We start from the raw sequence: 19,423 nt of genomic DNA on the forward strand, positions 1-19,423 counted from the left end.
TGTCTAGATATTACATGATGGTTGTCTAGACATTACATGATGGTTGTCTAGACATTACATGATGGTTGTCTAGATATTACATGATGGTTGTCTAGACATTACATGATGGTTGTCTAGATATTACATGATGGTTGTCTAGACATTACATGATGGTTGTCTAGATATTACATGATGGTTGTCTAGACATTACATGATGGTTGTCTAGATATTACATGATGGTTGTCTAGACATTACATGATGGTTGTCTAGACATTACATGATGGTTGTCTAGACATTACATGATGGTTGTCTAGATATTACATGATGGTTGTCTAGACATTACATGATGGTTGTCTAGATATTACATGATGGTTGTCTAGACATTACATGATGGTTGTCTAGATATTACATGATGGTTGTCTAGACATTACATGATGGTTGTCTAGATATTACATGATGGTTGTCTAGACATTACATGATGGTTGTCTAGACATTACATGATGGTTGTCTAGACATTACATGATGGTTGTCTAGATATTACATGATGGTTGTCTAGACATTACATGATGGTTGTCTAGATATTACATGATGGTTGTCTAGACATTACATGATGGTTGTCTAGACATTACATGATGGTTGTCTAGACATTACATGATGGTTGTCTAGACATTACATGATGGTTGTCTAGACATTACATGATGGTTGTCTAGACATTACATGATGGTTGTCTAGATATTACATGATGGTTGTCTATACATTACATGATGGTTGTCTAGATATTACATGATGGTTGTCTAGACATTACATGATGGTTGTCTAGATATTACATGATGGTTGTCTAGACATTACATGATGGTTGTCTAGACATTACATGATGGTTGTCTAGACATTACATGATGGTTGTCTAGATATTACATGATGGTTGTCTAGATATTACATGATGGTTGTCTAGACATTACATGATGGTTGTCTAGATATTACATGATGGTTGTCTAGACATTACATGATGGTTGTCTAGACATTACATGATGGTTGTCTAGATATTACATGATGGTTGTCTAGACATTACATGATGGTTGTCTAGACATTACATGATGGTTGTCTAGACATTACATGATGGTTGTCTAGACATTACATGATGGTTGTCTAGATATTACATGATGGTTGTCTAGACATTACATGATGGTTGTCTAGATATTACATGATGGTTGTCTAGACATTACATGATGGTTGTCTAGATATTACATGATGGTTGTCTAGACATTACATGATGGTTGTCTAGACATTACATGATGGTTGTCTAGACATTACATGATGGTTGTCTAGATATTACATGATGGTTGTCTAGACATTACATGATGGTTGTCTAGATATTACATGATGGTTGTCTAGACATTACATGATGGTTGTCTAGATATTACATGATGGTTGTCTAGACATTACATGATGGTTGTCTAGATATTACATGATGGTTGTCTAGACATTACATGATGGTTGTCTAGACATTACATGATGGTTGTCTAGACATTACATGATGGTTGTCTAGATATTACATGATGGTTGTCTAGACATTACATGATGGTTGTCTAGATATTACATGATGGTTGTCTAGACATTACATGATGGTTGTCTAGATATTACATGATGGTTGTCTAGACATTACATGATGGTTGTCTAGACATTACATGATGGTTGTCTAGACATTACATGATGGTTGTCTAGACATTACATGATGGTTGTCTAGACATTACATGATGGTTGTCTAGATATTACATGATGGTTGTCTAGACATTACATGATGGTTGTCTAGATATTACATGATGGTTGTAAACAAGTTTCATCAACATACAAGTGAGGTTGTTGTATTTTTTTTTTTTTTTTTGCCAGTCTTCTGTGAAAAATATATCTGATCATGGGAAAATATTACCTTGCTTCAGAACAGGTGAGGATTAGTGACAGGAAGAATATCCGGCCATAGAATATCTGTTTCAACAAATTTCATTTGGCCCTTGTGAGCATGGAAAAGTGGACATTAAATGATGATGATGATACATTTATATGTGTGTATCTGCCTGTGTTTCCTTGTCTTGGTGTCATGTAACAGTTGTAAATGAGTCTCACTGCCATACAAGCAGTGTCCTTCATTTCCAGTATTCTGTGAAAACATGTTTGGCCATGAGGAAAATTATTGATTTCAAAGTTTGGTGCAAGGCCAACATATTCAGAGGTAAATCAATTACATTGACCCTAGTGTTCAACTGGTATTTATCAACCCTGAAAGGATGGAAGGACAAAGTCGACCTCAGCAGAATTTGAACTCAGAACATAAGGGCAGATGAAATGTCACTTAGCAATTTACCCAGCATGCTAATGGTTCTGCTAGTTCACTGCCTTCCCATGGGAAAATATTACCTTGCTGGGAAATGGAAGAGTTAGCAATGAGAAAGGCATCTGGCTATAGAAAACCTGACTCACTAAACACTGTCCAACTCCTTCAGGCATAGAGAAGTGGATATTAAATGATGGTGATTGTGGTGATGGTTATAATTGGTAATAATAGAATTGATGTTTGCTTTAGAGTTAGTTAATTAGTCCATCCACCTTACCATTTACCAGGGATCAATGGAGAATATTAGAGTTTAAACAACAATGTGTTGAAGTGTACAGGAAATCTGATACATCATATCCGTGGTTACACAAATATATACCCTGCTATCACCATCCTGGTTTCAACACCTTTTTACATCTCTGTAATTATCGTTGATGGCCAAGTAATTAGTGAAGTATTGGTGATAGTGGGAAGTGTTGATTACTGATAGAGTTAGGTGACAAGCTGGCAGAATCATTAGCATGCCAGACAAAATGCTTAGCGCCATTTCTTCTGGTTTGACATTCTGAGTTCAAATTCTGTCATCCTTTCAGGGTTGATAAAATAAGTACCAGTCAAGAACTGGGGTCAATGTAACTGACTTCCCCCCCGCCTCTCAAAATTGTTGGCTTTGTGCCAAAATTAGAAAGAATTACTAAGAGACTTTAACCCTTACTAACTTAGTCCACCTAATTTTAAATAAGTACTGTATGCAGAATGGTTCATCATTATAAGCTTAAGGCAGTGATTTGTTAGAATTGTGTGAGTGTCAGACAAAATGCATTGCGATATTTCTTCTGACTCATGTTCTAAGTTTGAATTCTGCCAAAGTCAACTTTGCCTTTTATTCTTCTGGAGTCAATAAAATAAATGTACCAAACTACTGGGGTTGATGTAGTTGACTAGCCTCCCAAATTTCAGGCCTTACAATCATTATCATCATCATCATTTAACATCTGTTCTCCATGCTGGCATGGGTTGGACAATTTGATAGGATCAGGTGAACCATGGGGCTGCATTGTGCTCTATGTCAATTTTGGCATGGTTTCTGCAATTGGATGCCCTTCCTAACATCAATCACTCTACAGTGTGTACTGGGTGTTTTTTTTTTCCTGCCACTGGGACTTGTGGGGTTACCAAATAACTTGCAAGATAGGAAAGAACAAAAAACGGAAAAGCTCTCGTAAGTAACTGGAAGTGGGTGAGGTATTTGAGAGGGGACAGGCAGAGGTGTCTTGCTATAGAGAAGATACATGTCTACTCATGATACATTGCAGAATATCTTGAATCATATCTTAAAATTCCATACTATCACTTGTATGCCATTGTACAATTTGAATCATTACACCTCCTAACCTTCACACCACCATCACCAAATAATCTCTTCCACAGTCCTCTTTTTCATCAAAATCCTTATAAGCTATCTCTCTCTCTTCTGCTCATCTTGCAGAAATACCAGTCTGAGAGTACCTGTGATAGTCACTGATTATTGTTTCTCATTGTCTGCCTAAAGCATTAAAATAAGTTCCAATACATAAATAAAACATAAATAAAACTTACCCAAACTAATCGTGTCCTTTTTTCTTCAATTTTATTCCAGGTTCGAGTTGGTCGTAATCTGACCTATCATATTGGTTTCCTGCGCTATGAAGAACCCGAAGGAACATCACTACATATGGTGATTGGCTTAGCTGTGGGTGGTGCCGTGCTCTTGTTGATTGTAATTATTGTTGTTATTGCTTACCGCGTCAAATCAAAACAGAGCAACACCATGAAGAAGCAGTTACATGAGCAAATGGACCAGTTGGAGTTAAAAGTCGCCCAAGAATGTAAAGAAGGTAATATACATTTTCATACACATCTTTTCTTCCTTTAACATTTTGTAAGACTGCACCTGGTTCTATGATAGAAATTTTATATATATTTTAAGGTAGTCTAAATTAAAACATTCCTTCAAAATATCATGATAATTCATATTCCAAATACTAGTGTAATAATAACAAAGTTATTTTTCTAAATTCTATACTATTTTTAAAATCAATTGAAATAAAAGCAGAGTATTTCAACAGAAATATGGTAATGAAAGGGTTAAAGTAATCTAAATTAAAACCTATCAAAATTCCATGTTAATTTATGTTCCAAATATCAGGCTAATAATGACAGTTATTTTACTAAATCCTTCATTATTTTCAAAATTATTACAGGTGCAGTGTTGAACCCCATGTACCTGATCATAGCAGCTTTCTTTTTATAAAAGTTGGTTGATTGTCTGTTTTGTCTCTTTACTTTTAGCATTTGCTGAGCTACAAACTGACATGACAGAGTTGAATAATGATATGAGCGGCCAAGTATCAATTCCTTTCTGGGATTACCGAACTTATTGCATGAAAGTCCTCTTCCCAGGTGATAAGGACCATCCTGTTACTAAGGTAAGATTTCTGGGTTTTCTGAAATAGCTTTTGTACTGTATTTTGTGGCATATAAGTAAAATTTTTCAGACCAAAATTTACAACCAAAACAGGTAGGTCAACTTATACACCAAACCAACACTGGAGGATCAAAAATACCATGTGAAATGTAGTAGGGTCCAGAAAGATTTTGGCAATGTTTGACTGTTTACATATTCACACTATATACTATTTCAACTTACATACTAGAAAATATAGAATTTTTAAATTACACACACACACACACACACACACACACACACACATACAAATATATATATATATATATATATCATTACCATCATCATTTTAATGCCTTCTTTTACTTGCTTGCATATGTCAGACAAGAGTGAGGTAGATTTTTTTTCTACAGCCTGATGCTCTTTCTGTCACTTACCCGCCACTTGTTTCCGAGTGAGGTTTCCAAATAGTCTCCTAGTCTACTGAACAATTACCAGCCTGGGCATGTTTTGTGGTGAGAACTGGAAACATTATCATTCGAGGAGCCTTTTGTTCGTAGAGATCACATAATATGTCAGGAAGCCTGAATATCTTTTCATGGTGGACTGCAAGCTAGACACTGGCAGGAAGAATTCATAGCTTACAAACCAACAATGAAGGCAGAAACACTCACAGGCACACAGATACATTAACATATATGCATGACTGTATGTACACACACACATACACATGTACATATACACAAAAAATTTCTTCAATTTCTGTCTTCCAAATTCACTCACAGTATATATGCTCATGTGCGTGTTTGTATGTATGTGTGTGTAATGGGTGGTGCAGGTTTAGCTGAATGATTAGGAAATTTGCTTTGCAATCATAAATATTAAGGTTCAATCCCATGGTGTGTTACCTTGTGGACAAACATCTTTTGCCAGTTTTTTATGAAAGCCTTTGGGTTAACCAAGGCATGCTTGTAAAATTAGGCTTTAAAAAACCATATTGAAGCCTACTGAATGAAGTTTGTCTGCGATTCAAGAGACCAGTCATATTCCCTATGATGTAACATTGAGTCAGTCTGAGTATTATATTGGCTAAGGGCACTGTGATATATCATAGTATTTAGTCCCACCCATGCTAGCATGGAAGGCGGACATTAAACGATGATGATGATGAAGATTTATAGACTGTATAATTGTAATACACTACGGTATATTAAATACATAGTAGTATGCATGGCTGTGTGGTTAAGAATTGTGTTTCTCAACTATGTAGTCTCAGGTTCAGTCCCACTATGTGTAACTGGGGTAAGTGTTTTATGTTTTGGTCCCCAGCCTATCAAAGCCTTGTGAAGAGATTTGGTAGAAGGAATCTGAAAGAAGCCTATCATTTTTTACCGTTTGTCTTACCACCTTTTCTCATACTTTTATCTTTCTGATGAAGGATGAGAGTCCTAAATGTCAAGACACTTTCCCTTTTTCAACATTAGACTAATACATTTCTTAATATTTGTTCCTCGAGTGTTATTTACTTTTTGTGATTGTTGCCTAGTGTGTGTATGTGCGTGTGTGTGTGTATATATATATATATATATATATATAAGAATTTAAGGATTGGAGAAAACGCATGTTATAATTGCATACTTTATTCCTACATATGTTTCAAAGGATTACAACCTGTGTGATCCATAGGGATCTTTGATATTAAAATTGTAACCTTCTCATCAGGGAAAGCATGGGAATCATCTTAAACGTAAGACATTATGACCGATTATGAAAACAATCCTTAAATTCTTAAATATACTCAAATAACCAAAATTTCAAGGAGTTCCTGCCTTAAAAACAGGAATTAAACCACAGTTATTTTGTGTTCTTTGCTACATTGGTTTCTATTAACCCATTTATTCTATCAGAAGAATTTTTATTCATTAAGATAGAAGAAATACACATAATTATATATATATATGTAAATGTGTGTCACTATCATACAAGCAGTGTTATTTATTTCCACTCTTCCATGAAACAGGTTAGGATTCGTAACAAGAATGGCATCTGGCTGTATAAAATTCTCTCAGTGAATTTCCATTTGCTCATGTAAACCTGGAAAAGTGGACAGTGAAATGATGATGATGATTGCTATTATTTTCTATTCATCATTGAAATTAATATAAGACCTCTCTCTCTCTCCCTCTCTCTCACTCTCTCTCACACACATACATATCTTTGTTTCAAATATGTATTTATGTTTGAATAATTATACCACCAGATTCATGTATCATATCATGGTTTCACAATAATAGAATAATTATCTCTAACATACTCTCTTTTATATATATATATATATATATATATATATATATATATATATATATATATATATATATATATATAGAGAGAGAGAGAGAGAGAGAGAGAGAGAGAGAGAGAGAGAGAGAGAGAAATAGATACACACCCATGTATATACATATATATATATATATATATATATATATCACCGTCGTCATCATCATTTAATGTCCGTTGTCCATGCTAGCATGAGTTGGACAGTTTGACCAGGGCTGGTAAGCTGAGAGGCTGCACCAGACTTCAGTCTGATTTGACATGGTTTCTATGGCTGGATGCCTTTCCTAATGTATATGTGATTATGCATAACAATCATACATACATAACAAATTCAACCATTTCTCCTTAGATTGAAAAAAAAAAAAAAAATGAACAACCTTAATTGGTTTTTGTCCCTTATTGGGTTCTCCTGAGGGGTGTCTTCATTGCTTGTCTCATCCCAGAGATTCTAGCAAGTAGTCTGTTTATATACACAACAAGTCTAGTATTTTCAGAGAACTGGTGCTATTGATAAGCATACTATAAGTGTTTTAGTACTTTATTTAATGTCAGACACTTGTCATCAGAGATCCCAGTGCACACAGTGTCAAGGTATACAATAATATGTAAACCTACGTAGCAGGGCACTTGTGTTCCCTTGACAACACGTGATACTTGCAAATGAGAGTCACCATCATAAAAAGCAGTGTCCTTTATTTTGCAATGTATCCATATAAATGAAATAACAACAGGGTAGCTTGATTGGAGTCATATAAAATATAATAATACAATCAAGTTTTGAAAAACAAATCCAGCCATGTGGAAATATTACCTTGCATGGAAATAGGTGAGGGTTAGCAACAGGAACAGTATCCAACTTTATATAAGTCTGCCTCAGTGAATTCCATATGACATATGTAAGCTTCAAAAAGTGGACATTAAAATGACGGCGACTGTGGATGCCTGGTTTGAGTGTTAATTACTGCTTTGGCAATAATTTGAACCTATAATCTTTTGGCTTCAGTAATCCCATGTTCCATCTAACTAACTACTGGACACCCTGCAACAAACATTTCTTTAATTAAGCTGAAACCATACAGTATCAACATGTACCATCACCACCACCACAGCCACCACTACTACAAGAACAGAATTTTGTTGGTTTCACTCCACACAAGTTGAAAGCTTCCTGTTGTTCCTTGCTTATGGCTATTTTCTCTCAGAAACCATTACATTAAATTTCATTCATTATTTCCATTCACATCCACTCCTCATTTGTCACACTCATCTGTCTTTATCATTATGCCTCCACTCTTCAACTCATTTTTCCTTCTTCTTTCTTTACTTCATTCGTTATACTCTGCATTTCATAAGTTTGTTACATCTCCCTTATATTATATTCTTTATTCTTATTCTCTCTCTCCTCTTTCTCAGCCCCTTTTTTCTGTTTCCCATTTCTAGCAATACCTACTCTTTTCTTCTTTTCTTTCATCTCTAACCTTTCCCATTTCATCATCCTCATCATCATTTCATGCTTGCATGGGTCAGATGGAATTTATCGAGGCAAATTTTTTACACTCAGACGCTCTTCTTGTTGGAAGGCCTCACCTTTTTCCAAGTTAGATAACATTTCCGCTTGGCTAGATATGTTTTCTCAGAATATTGGAAATATCACTGTCATACTGCTTGTATGACAGTGATAATCATTTACGACTGTCACATGATGTCAAGACAAGGAGACACAAGCATATGTACATTCACACATATACACACACACACAAATGTCTAACTGGAAGATGGTCCTCAGTTTGACAGGAAGCATGGAATAGTTGCAACGCTATGTCTATTTACTGCACCTAGTTATTCAGCCAACTATTTGTATTCCATAGTTCTACTTGTTCAAAGCTGACCTGGTGGTGATGGTAATGGTGATGATGACGATGATTTCTTGCTTAGAAAAAGTGAAACAGTGCTATCTATATTTATTACATGTCTGTTAACCGAAATTTATACAGTGTAGGAAAATGGTTGACTTACAATATTCCACACCCATTTCCAATTTCTAAATTGTAAAAATGTAAGATAAAAAAAAAAAGTAAATGAAATTTTAAACGATGCAATCAAGGAATGAAGAAGAAAAAAAAAAACATTAACTAGTTAAGCTAGCAGTCAGAGATGAAGAGTAGCAAGATAAAACATTCCACCAAATTTCCTTATCTCAATTTTATGCTACCCGCATCATACTAATGTTTGCAGTTATCTCCCTTCTTCACTAGAGCTCTTGTGTCTCCATTGGCACACACAAACACATACACACCAATGGCATATATATACATATAAACATCAGTTACTATCTTCCTAATTTTCTCTCTAGTTAACTTCTCTTAGTTGTCTGGTCTGTACCATCACTATTCTTCACTTGATTTGTTATCTTTTAAAACTCTCCACTACTAACTACATTTCCACACTGCCATCACCAGTACAGCCTCTGCTATCAGCTCATTCTTCCTTCATTTACAGTAATAATCTAATATTATTTATATATATAATGAATTTATTAAAAAGTCTGTTTCATGAGTGAATTAGGAGGAAAGGTAGGAAATACATACAGAAACTATTTCTGTTTTATTTTTATTAATTCCTTACTTTTTTGGTTGTCACATTAGCAGAATGGTCAAAGCATTATGGAGAATGCTTTGCAGTATTTCTTCTAACATTTTACATACTGAGTTCAAATCTTGCTGAGGTCAACTATGCCCCTTCATACTTTGTCTGGATTAATAAACTAAAGCACCACTCGAGTTCTGAGAGTTTGCTATCAACTAATGTTCTCACCTCAAAATTGCTGACCTCATGCCATTATAATAAGGGTGGTCAGTTAGCAGAATTGTTAATGCAACAGACAAAGCGCCTTATTGTGTTTCTTTTAGCATTTTGTCTTCTGAGTTGAGTTCCAAAACCGCCAATGTGAACTTTGCTTTTCATCTTATTAGGATCAATAAGATAATGTACCATTCAAATAACAAGGTCAAAAGCATTAACCAACCACATTCTACCATAAAATTGCTGGCATTGTGCCTAAATCAGACACCACTATTATCATTAATGTATTGGGTGAGCTGACAGAATTGTAAGCAGTATTTCTTTTAGCTCTTCATATTCTGAGTTCAGATGGTCATTAAATTCAAACTTGGTTTGAAACCCTGAGCAATTTTTTCTCTGAACCTCTGTGTCATAACAGATAGACCGAAATAAGCAGCTTGATTTAGGCAGACCATCTGGTTTCTTTATTATCATCATCATCATCATTGTTATCATCATTTTATTAAATATACATTGTTTTTCCATGTTTGCTTGAGTCAGATGGAATTTATTGAGACAAAATTTTCTGTGGTCTGATGCCCTTCTGGTCACCAATCCTCACCAGTTTCCAAGTATGGCAAATATTTCCCTCTGGCCAGACATGTTTTCACAGAAGATTGGAAACAAAGGACGGTGTTTGTATGATGGTGACACAATTATCATGCAATGGCAAGAAGACACTAACAGTCACGTACGCACACACACACACACACACACACACGTACACATGTTTGTTATACTTTTCCATAAAGTGGATGACTGTGATTTTGAAGTTTCAACCTGCTAGTCCGACAAAGTCTCGAAGGTCAAAGCTTCGAAAATTGATTGTATTATTATATTTTATACGACTCCAATCAAGCTACCCTGTTGTTATTTCATTTACATGGATACTCAAGGATTGGGAGTGGTTTGTACTACAGCACCCAAACTAGGTGGATGCAAAAACATGTTTTTTTTTACCATACAGCCATACCTTCTCTTATGTATCTATAACTTACTACCTCTTACTCTTAACTCAGTATAATAACTTTGACTCATCTTTTAATCTTAAATATTACTCATTTATCACATTCAAAATGACTGTACTAAAACTTATTTACTATATATATATACACACACACACGCACACACACACACACACACACACACACACACATGTACACACACATACATACACACATGCATACATATATATATATATATATATATATATATATATATATATATATAAGAGGGTATTGTAGTTCACAGGAAGTATTGTTTATGAAATGTAACGTGTCTAGAATGGTACAACCGTTGGAAAACCGACTATAGCAGTGACTTCATTACTTCCTATCAATATCTGAGGAAGGAATTGGAATTTTTATATTCCAGAATATTATATTACACTATGAATAATTAAATTACTTATAACAGTTAAGTTCACTCTTCATTGTTGTACCATTCCAGACACATTACATTTCATATATTTACATATATATATATAAATACATACTCATTGGGCTTCCACACAGTTTCCATTTATCAAATTCACTCACAAGGCATTTGTCAGCCCAGGTTTATAGTAGGAGACACTTGCCCAAGGTATTATGCAGAGGAACTGAAACTCAAAAGTACATGATTGCAAAGAAAGGTTGTTAACTACACAGTCAAGCCTATGGCTAATATCTATTACTGTTTAACCTCTGACTTTCTTATATCAGATAAGGTAGGATAATTTTAATTATCTTTTAAATTCTGCTCATTTACCATATTTGAAATCACTACTAAAGTTGTTGTTTAATATATATATATATATATATATATATATGTGTGTGTGTATATATACATATATATATATATATATGTGTGTGTGTATATATATATATATATATATATATATATATGTATATATGTATATGTATAGGTGTGGCTGTGTGGTAAGAAGCTTGCTTCCCAACCACATGGTTCCGGGTTCAGTCCCACTGTGCGGCACCTTGGGCAAGTGTCTTCTACTATAGCCATGGGCCAACCAAAGCCTTGTGAGTGGATTTGGTAGATGGAAACTGAAAGAAGTCTGTCATATATATATATATATATAGATAGATAGCTAGATAGATAGATAGATATATACATATATATACATACATACATATATCAGAGTGGATTTGGTAGGCAGAAACTGACAGAAGCTCATCATGTGTGTGTATGTGTCTGTTTGTCCCCCATCACCACTTGAAAACTAATGATGATGAGTTTACCTCTGTGTAACTTAACAATTCAGCAAAAGACATTGATAGAATAAGTACCAGACTTGAAAAGATTAAACTTGAGTCAATTCATTCAACTAAAAATTCTTCAAGGTCGTAATCCAGCATGACCGCAGTCTAATGACTGTAACAAATAAAAAGAGAACTTCTTATCTACACAGCTCTGCTTTACCTATCTACCTATAACATTTTTTCCTCTTCTCCACTTCTTATAACCATTTAGGTATAATGATTTTAATCAGCTTTTAATTTTAAATTCTGCTCATTTGTTATGTTTGAAAAGATTGTGCTAAAAGGTGTTGTTTGCTATAAAAAAAAAATTAAAAAATTTCACTGAGACGTCTTGAATTTACCAGCATGGAATAACGTAAAACAATGAAACAAAAAGACATGCTTTAATTCCAATGTCCTACGCACTTGATATTTTCAAGTCTTCACTGAAAGTAATATCCATCATAGCTATTGGCTGTGAATATATTATAGCTGGAACCAATAGACGTTGCTATATAAATATAAGTTAATTGGCTTCAACAAGGATGGAATTAATTTTATTCAACAGCACAATTTGTGCTTCTTTCTGATAAAGATTAAATGTCAAAATTTCTACACATGAATTATCGGATCAAAAGATTCTGAATCAAAGAGTCATCTCCAGTTTATTGGAAAGGCCATTTTGGTCAGTACTAGTAATCAATATACTTACTAACCACACCCACCTCTGCCGCCCTTGTGCTGCTGCTGCTCCTGATGACCTGAAAAACTTGGCTTTACTCTCACTCACACACACACACATACATGCATACATATGTGTGTTTATGTATATATGTGTGTATGTATATATGTGTGTGTATTTATATATATATATATATATATGTATGTATGTATGTATGTATGTATGTATGTATATGTATGTATGTATGTATATGTGTGCATGCATACACACACACATATACATATGAAAAGAAAATCAGAGAAACTATTGTCAAGAATTTTGTTAGTAAAATTGGTAGACAGGAACCTGCTTTGAATTAATGATTCTTGATTTGATCTGAATAGTTCATTGAAAAGACGGTACTAAACTTTATTATATTGGTCTTTTGTACAGCTTTAGTAGTTTTTATACTTTTAAACAATCTTGATACAAAAACATTTGAATCATTTTCAGCTGTATTTTCTTTTCAAAGTTTTGGAAAATTACCATCCAGTTTCTTATGGGCCTTTTAGCAAAGTTCACTGAGTTCCAAACATTCAGGCTCTTCCAAATCCTCCTCTTACTTCCCACCATCCACCACTTGTTTTCCTGCTTATGTTTAAACCAGACATCTGCTGCAGCAGTGTTCAGATTCTGCAGCCAGTCGGTCAATCAGAGGTTTTTTTGTTCTCTCTCCTTTTTGACCAAAAACGTAGTCTTTAAAGGTTTATAAAAGAAATTCACCTGACACAGGCATTGATGTGTCGCAAGCATCTTGCTTCTCAACCATATGGTTTCAGGTTTGGTTCTGCTGCATGGCACTTTGGGCATGTGTCTTCCACTATAGCCCCAGGCTAATCAAAGCCTTGTGTGTGGCTTTGTTAAATGGAAACTGAAAGAAGCTTGTTGCAAATATATATATATTGCAAATATATATATAAAATAATAAAGTCAGGAGGTATGTTCCCATAAATTAGCACTTCAGCATAAGAGACTGATAGAATAAGTACCAGGCTTCAAAAATGTGTTACTGGGTTTGATTTGTTTAACTAAACCCTTCAAGGCGGAGCCTCAGAATGGCTGCAGTCTAGTGACTGAAACAAGTAAAAGATAAAAGACATCACTATCACCATTATTTATCGAAGGAACTTGAAACATTATAACTTCTCAAAAGGTCTACTCAGTTACCATATTAGGAACAAGGTTATTGGTACCCTTTGTGATAAGATATTCTAGACGAAGCTTAAAGAAAATTTTCAAGACAGAATTCCCTGAAGATGCTATTGTAATCTTGTTTTTGCAAATTCATAGGAGGAATTAAAGTAAACAGTACAAGCTAGTTGCTATTTTATGGTATCTATTAGCAGTTTGATAGACTTGGTGTTCTAGTCATATTCTCTGTATGCTACTAGTAATAAATTACAAATTTTTGATAGAAGGCAGTTGTCTTTACAATAATAATTTTTCTCAGTTATCAGACCTGCTTTAAATTTATTACATGCATGGTGCCACCTTGATGGCAGTTTATACAAAGGGAAGGAATTACCTCCTTACAATTAGAAATTTGAAATCAAGTAGTATGAAAAGAATACAATGAGTTCTCATATATAAATCAATTTTGGAATGGTGGATCTTGAACCAGATAAAGCTAAAAAAAATATCAAAAACTTGGCACAAGGCAAGTGCAAAGCAGGAGAGAACTTCAGAGGAAAAACTCTCATCCAACAAGTGTTTTGGCCCCTTTATGGGAGCTAGGCCCACCCAGGCTTTGACTCCTTGTGCTGCTTTCCAAAATCTTGTCTCCCACTGGATTCAAACCTGGGTCATTTGTTTTGTGATCTTGTGTTTCCAGGTCAGTATTTCAGACCCCAAGGCCACACTGACCACTGAAGGAGTCAGTTCTCTTAGCATTCAAATATTAGGTTGAAAATCCCTTTGGACAAAAAAAAGAAATTTTTAATCAAAGGCTGCCCGTGGGGTTTGAACCCTCATTTCTTGTAAACATGACAAGTGTTCTGCCATTTGACCAAAGCACTCCTTCAAATTTCTCTGTCCAATTTAGAAATTTTATTCTCACACAGCAAGTATTGTGTGATATTAACACAATATGTATATATATATATATATATATATATATATATATATATATATATATATATACACACATACTTTTATACTTTTACGTGTTTCAGTCATTTGACTGCAGCTGTGCTTAAAAGGGTTTTTTTTAGTTGAAGAAATCAACCCCTGGACCTATTCTTTGTAAGTTTAGTACTTATTCTATTGGCCTCTTTTGCCAAAGCGCTAAGTATCAAGGATGTAAACACACCATCAGTTGTCAAGCAATAGTGGGGTGACAAAGACACACATACATAAATATATATATATATATATATATATATATATATATATATACATACATACATCCACACACTCACACACACAACAGGCTTCTTTCAGTTCCCATCTACCAAATCCACTCACAAGGCTTTAATCGACCTGGGGCTATAGTAGAAGACTCTGTATATACCAAGTATCATGCAGTTGGGACTGAACTTGAAACCACATCGCTGCAAAGCAGGCTTCTTTAACCACACAGCCATACCTTCTCATCTCAGTTTCTTAATGAAATCTTACGTTTACACTTTAATTAGCTTTGCAATTAGATATGTGTAATTCTTTGTTTGTTTGCATTGATAGATAACAACATTGATAAATTAGATATTCAGCTGGCTGCAATCTGTTTGACATTCACTAAGTGAGGTCAAGTTCGTGTTAAATAGATTGCTATGGGAAATTTTACTGAATCAATATTACTCAGAGAATATATGAAGCTACACTAATAACATATAAAAGTCATCATGATATTATGCATTCAGTAAAAATCCTCTTTTTTCCTCCTAATTTTTAAGAAATTTTTGAAATGCAATTAGGTGCAAATATAAAACAGTTTCACTCACAAGGCATTGATTGGTTGACCTGGGGTTATAGTAAGACACTTGCTGTAGAGTGAGATTGAACCTGAAACCACGTGATTGCAAAGCAAACTTTTTAACCACATAGCTATGCCTTGACCTATATATATGTAGGTATACATTGTGTGGTGGTGGTGGTGGTTGTGGGTGGGGAGCAGACAGACAGACAGACAGACAGATAGATAGATAGATAGATAGATAGAAAGACTCACTCAGCATGAAAGATGGACATAAAATGATTAAATGATGATGATGGGAGAGAGATAGACAGCCTGGTGTGTGTGTTTGTATAGATACGAGTGTATGTATGTATATATATGTATATACATACATACATATATGTATGTATATATATGTATATACATACATACAAATGCAAACACACATACATATATTCACACACACATATACATATATACACACAAACATGTACATGCATACACACATGTACATACATACACAAACATTACATACACACATACATATGTATACATATACATACACACATCTACATATATACGTCTGTGTACTCATACATGTATACAGACACACACATACACACACACACACATATATATGTATGTAATACATACACATTCGCACATACATACATACATATATATATATATATATATATATTTGAATATGATACATACACACACATTTTATATATAATACACACACACACATATATATGTAATACATATATCATTTTTACACATATACACGTGCATAAACAGACAAAATCTCAAAGAGATCCTTTATTGAACAAGAAACTTCCTTATATTGACAATGACTGCATTATATTCACTGTTACATAATGGATTCCTTGTTTTTGTTTCCTCTGTAAAGTAGATCTAATGTATTGTTGGTAATTTTAAACCTACACGCTATATATACACAGCACTGTATTAATAGAGGTGGTGGCGCCGACAGTAATAGTGGTGCTGGGTATATACATTCATACATACATGGTGATGTGAGACCAGGAGTGTGGTGGATGGGGCTGAAAAGCATGTCTGTGCATTAATGCATTCTTATCTGTCAGAGGAGGAGGAGGAGGGTGGTGGTAATGGCGGTGGTCGTGGTGGTGGTTGTCATGGCAGGAGTGAAGAATTTTACAGTAATGTAATGATAATCGCACTGAGAAAACATTTAAGATGTTCTACAAACTGCAGAGCAGATTCTTAATATTACCCCCTCCTTTTCTCTCTCTCTCTCTCTCTCTCTCTTCCTCCTCCTCCCCTTCCCTCTAACCATCAGGGTAAAAATATAGAGTTACTACTGTTGTTGTTGTTGTTGTTGTTGTGTAGTGCCAATTTCAGCTCTGACCGAATAGACGTATAAATCAAAACCATTCCATTTCCAGCTGCGATTATCCCCTCTTTAGTTTTTTCCATACATAGTGTATCTAAGAATACATAATCAGATGTATTCCTTCCTTTTTCCAAGACACCAAGGTGTTACTTGAGGGTGATTTTGACTGCTACGTTTAACAAGTCAAGCAACAATGTAGTTACAAACAAAACAACCTCGTTTATATGAGGATGATGGTCATTTACAGCTATCACATGGTGTCTAGACAAGGGTACACTCACTCACACACACATTCATAAATATATATATGTATAGACACAGGAGTGGCTGTGTGGTAAGTAGCTTGCTTACCAACCACATGGTTCCGGGTTCATTCCCACTGCGTGGCACCTGGGCAAGTGTCTTCTACTATAGCCTCGGGCCGACCAAAGCCTTGTGAGTGGATTTGGTAGACGGAAACTGAAAGAAGCCCATCGTATATATATATATGTATATATATGTATGTATTTATGTGTATATGTTTGTGTGTCTGTGTTTGTCCCCCCAACATCGCTTGACAACCGATGGTGGTGTGTTTATGTCCCCATAACTTAGCGGTTCGGCAAAAAGAGACCAATAGAATAAGTACTAGGCTTCCAAAGAATAAGTCCTGGGGTCAATTTGCTCAACTAAAAGGCGGTGCTCCAGCATGGCCGCAGTCAAATGACTGAAACAAGTAAAAGAGTAAAGAGGGAAAAGAGTATATCGTCATCAACATTTAATGTCCATTTTCCATGTTGGCAAGAGTTGACTGGTTTGACCGGGGCTGGTAAGGCCAGGAGACACACCAGGTTTCTTTGACTGTTTTGTCATGGTTTCTATATGGCTGGATGTCCATCCTAATGCCAAGCACTTTACATGGTGTGCTGGGCGCTTTTTATGTGGCCCCAACACTAGTATTTTTAATGTGACATCAGCACAAGCCAGTGTGTGTGTATATATATATACAGGGGGCCCACAAGGTCTGGGTACATGGAGTAAATAAAATCATAACATAATCAATTAAATATGAGAAATAATAATTTCTTAAAGTATGTGTTAATCCCCATGTACCCAGACTTTGTGGACACCCTGTACATATATATATATATATATATATATATATATATATATATATATATATATTTATATATATATGTGTGTGTGTGTGTGTGTGTATATATATAATTTTTCATAGAAAACCATGTAATCGTTACCAATAGAAGACGTGTAAGGCAACTTATATGTTTGACTTAAATTTGACGGTCAAATATAGCTTTATACAGAAATGTTGACATAGGAATAAATTACAATAATAATGGATATTAGCGTCAAATCTCTCTCTTAAATTTAAATTTAAAACTTTGGATATATATATATATATATATATATATATATATATATATATATTCATATACTAATACACACATTTACGCACACTCATGATCGGCTTTTATTTTCACCAAATCCATTCACAAGGCTTTGGTCAACTCAGAGCTACATAGGGTGCTAAATAACAGAACTGAACCTCTGACTTACCTTGACTTGTACCTTGGGGGTCTACTCAGACACCACATCATCACTATTTTTTATCTTTTCCCTGCTCCACCCAATCATTCCTATGCCCACTTATAAAATATAAGTAACCATGTAACTCCTCTGCAGTAAGAAACTTATTCAGCTCTGGACCCTTCTTTTATAATCTAACCAATTTCCTAGCCTAAATCCAGCTCCTTAGAACACCTAATAAAAAGCACCTAGTACACATTGTAAAATGGTTGGCATTAAGAAGGGTATCTAACTGAAGAAACTATGCCAAAACAGATATTGGGACAGGGTGCAATCCTTGGACCCATCAGATTCCGTCAAACCATCGAAACCATGCTAGCATGGAACATTGCTGTTAAGTGATGATTGGGAGGTGGGGATTCTCCAGTTTAATATTTGATTTAATTGCTTTCATTGTAATTATGACCATAATTCATGATATTTATAGCAATTATAATTGCAAGTCTTTATAACTACATGAGGTAGCGAGCTGAGAGAATCATTAGTATTAATGGGAAAAAATATTTTGCATTATTTTTTGTAGTGTACATTCTGAGTTCAAAGGCCACCAAAGTCAACTCTGTTTTCAACTTTCTGAGAGCCAATGAAATAAAGCAACAGTTTGGTGCTGGAGTTGATCTAATTGACTAACCCATACCTTGCAACATTGTTGGCCTTGTGCCCAAATTAGAA

General features: G+C 34.8%; 1 protein-coding gene across 1 annotated transcript in view; it reads left to right on the forward strand.

Annotated features, from left to right (window-relative positions):
- Nucleotides 1-19,423, forward strand: part of LOC106878623 (plexin-A2) — a 758,495-nt gene that overhangs the window by 675,991 nt on the left and 63,081 nt on the right. The window contains exons 17-18 of the mRNA XM_089351892.1: nt 3,948-4,185; nt 4,640-4,776. Of these exons, the coding sequence (XP_089208018.1) occupies nt 3,948-4,185; nt 4,640-4,776 (375 nt within the window). The remainder of the gene's footprint in view (nt 1-3,947; nt 4,186-4,639; nt 4,777-19,423) is intronic.

This window comes from Octopus bimaculoides, chromosome 5 (assembly GCF_046866305.1).
Source record: "Octopus bimaculoides isolate indiv1 chromosome 5, ASM4686630v1, whole genome shotgun sequence".
In the NCBI taxonomy this organism is placed as follows: Eukaryota; Metazoa; Mollusca; class Cephalopoda; order Octopoda; family Octopodidae; genus Octopus; species Octopus bimaculoides.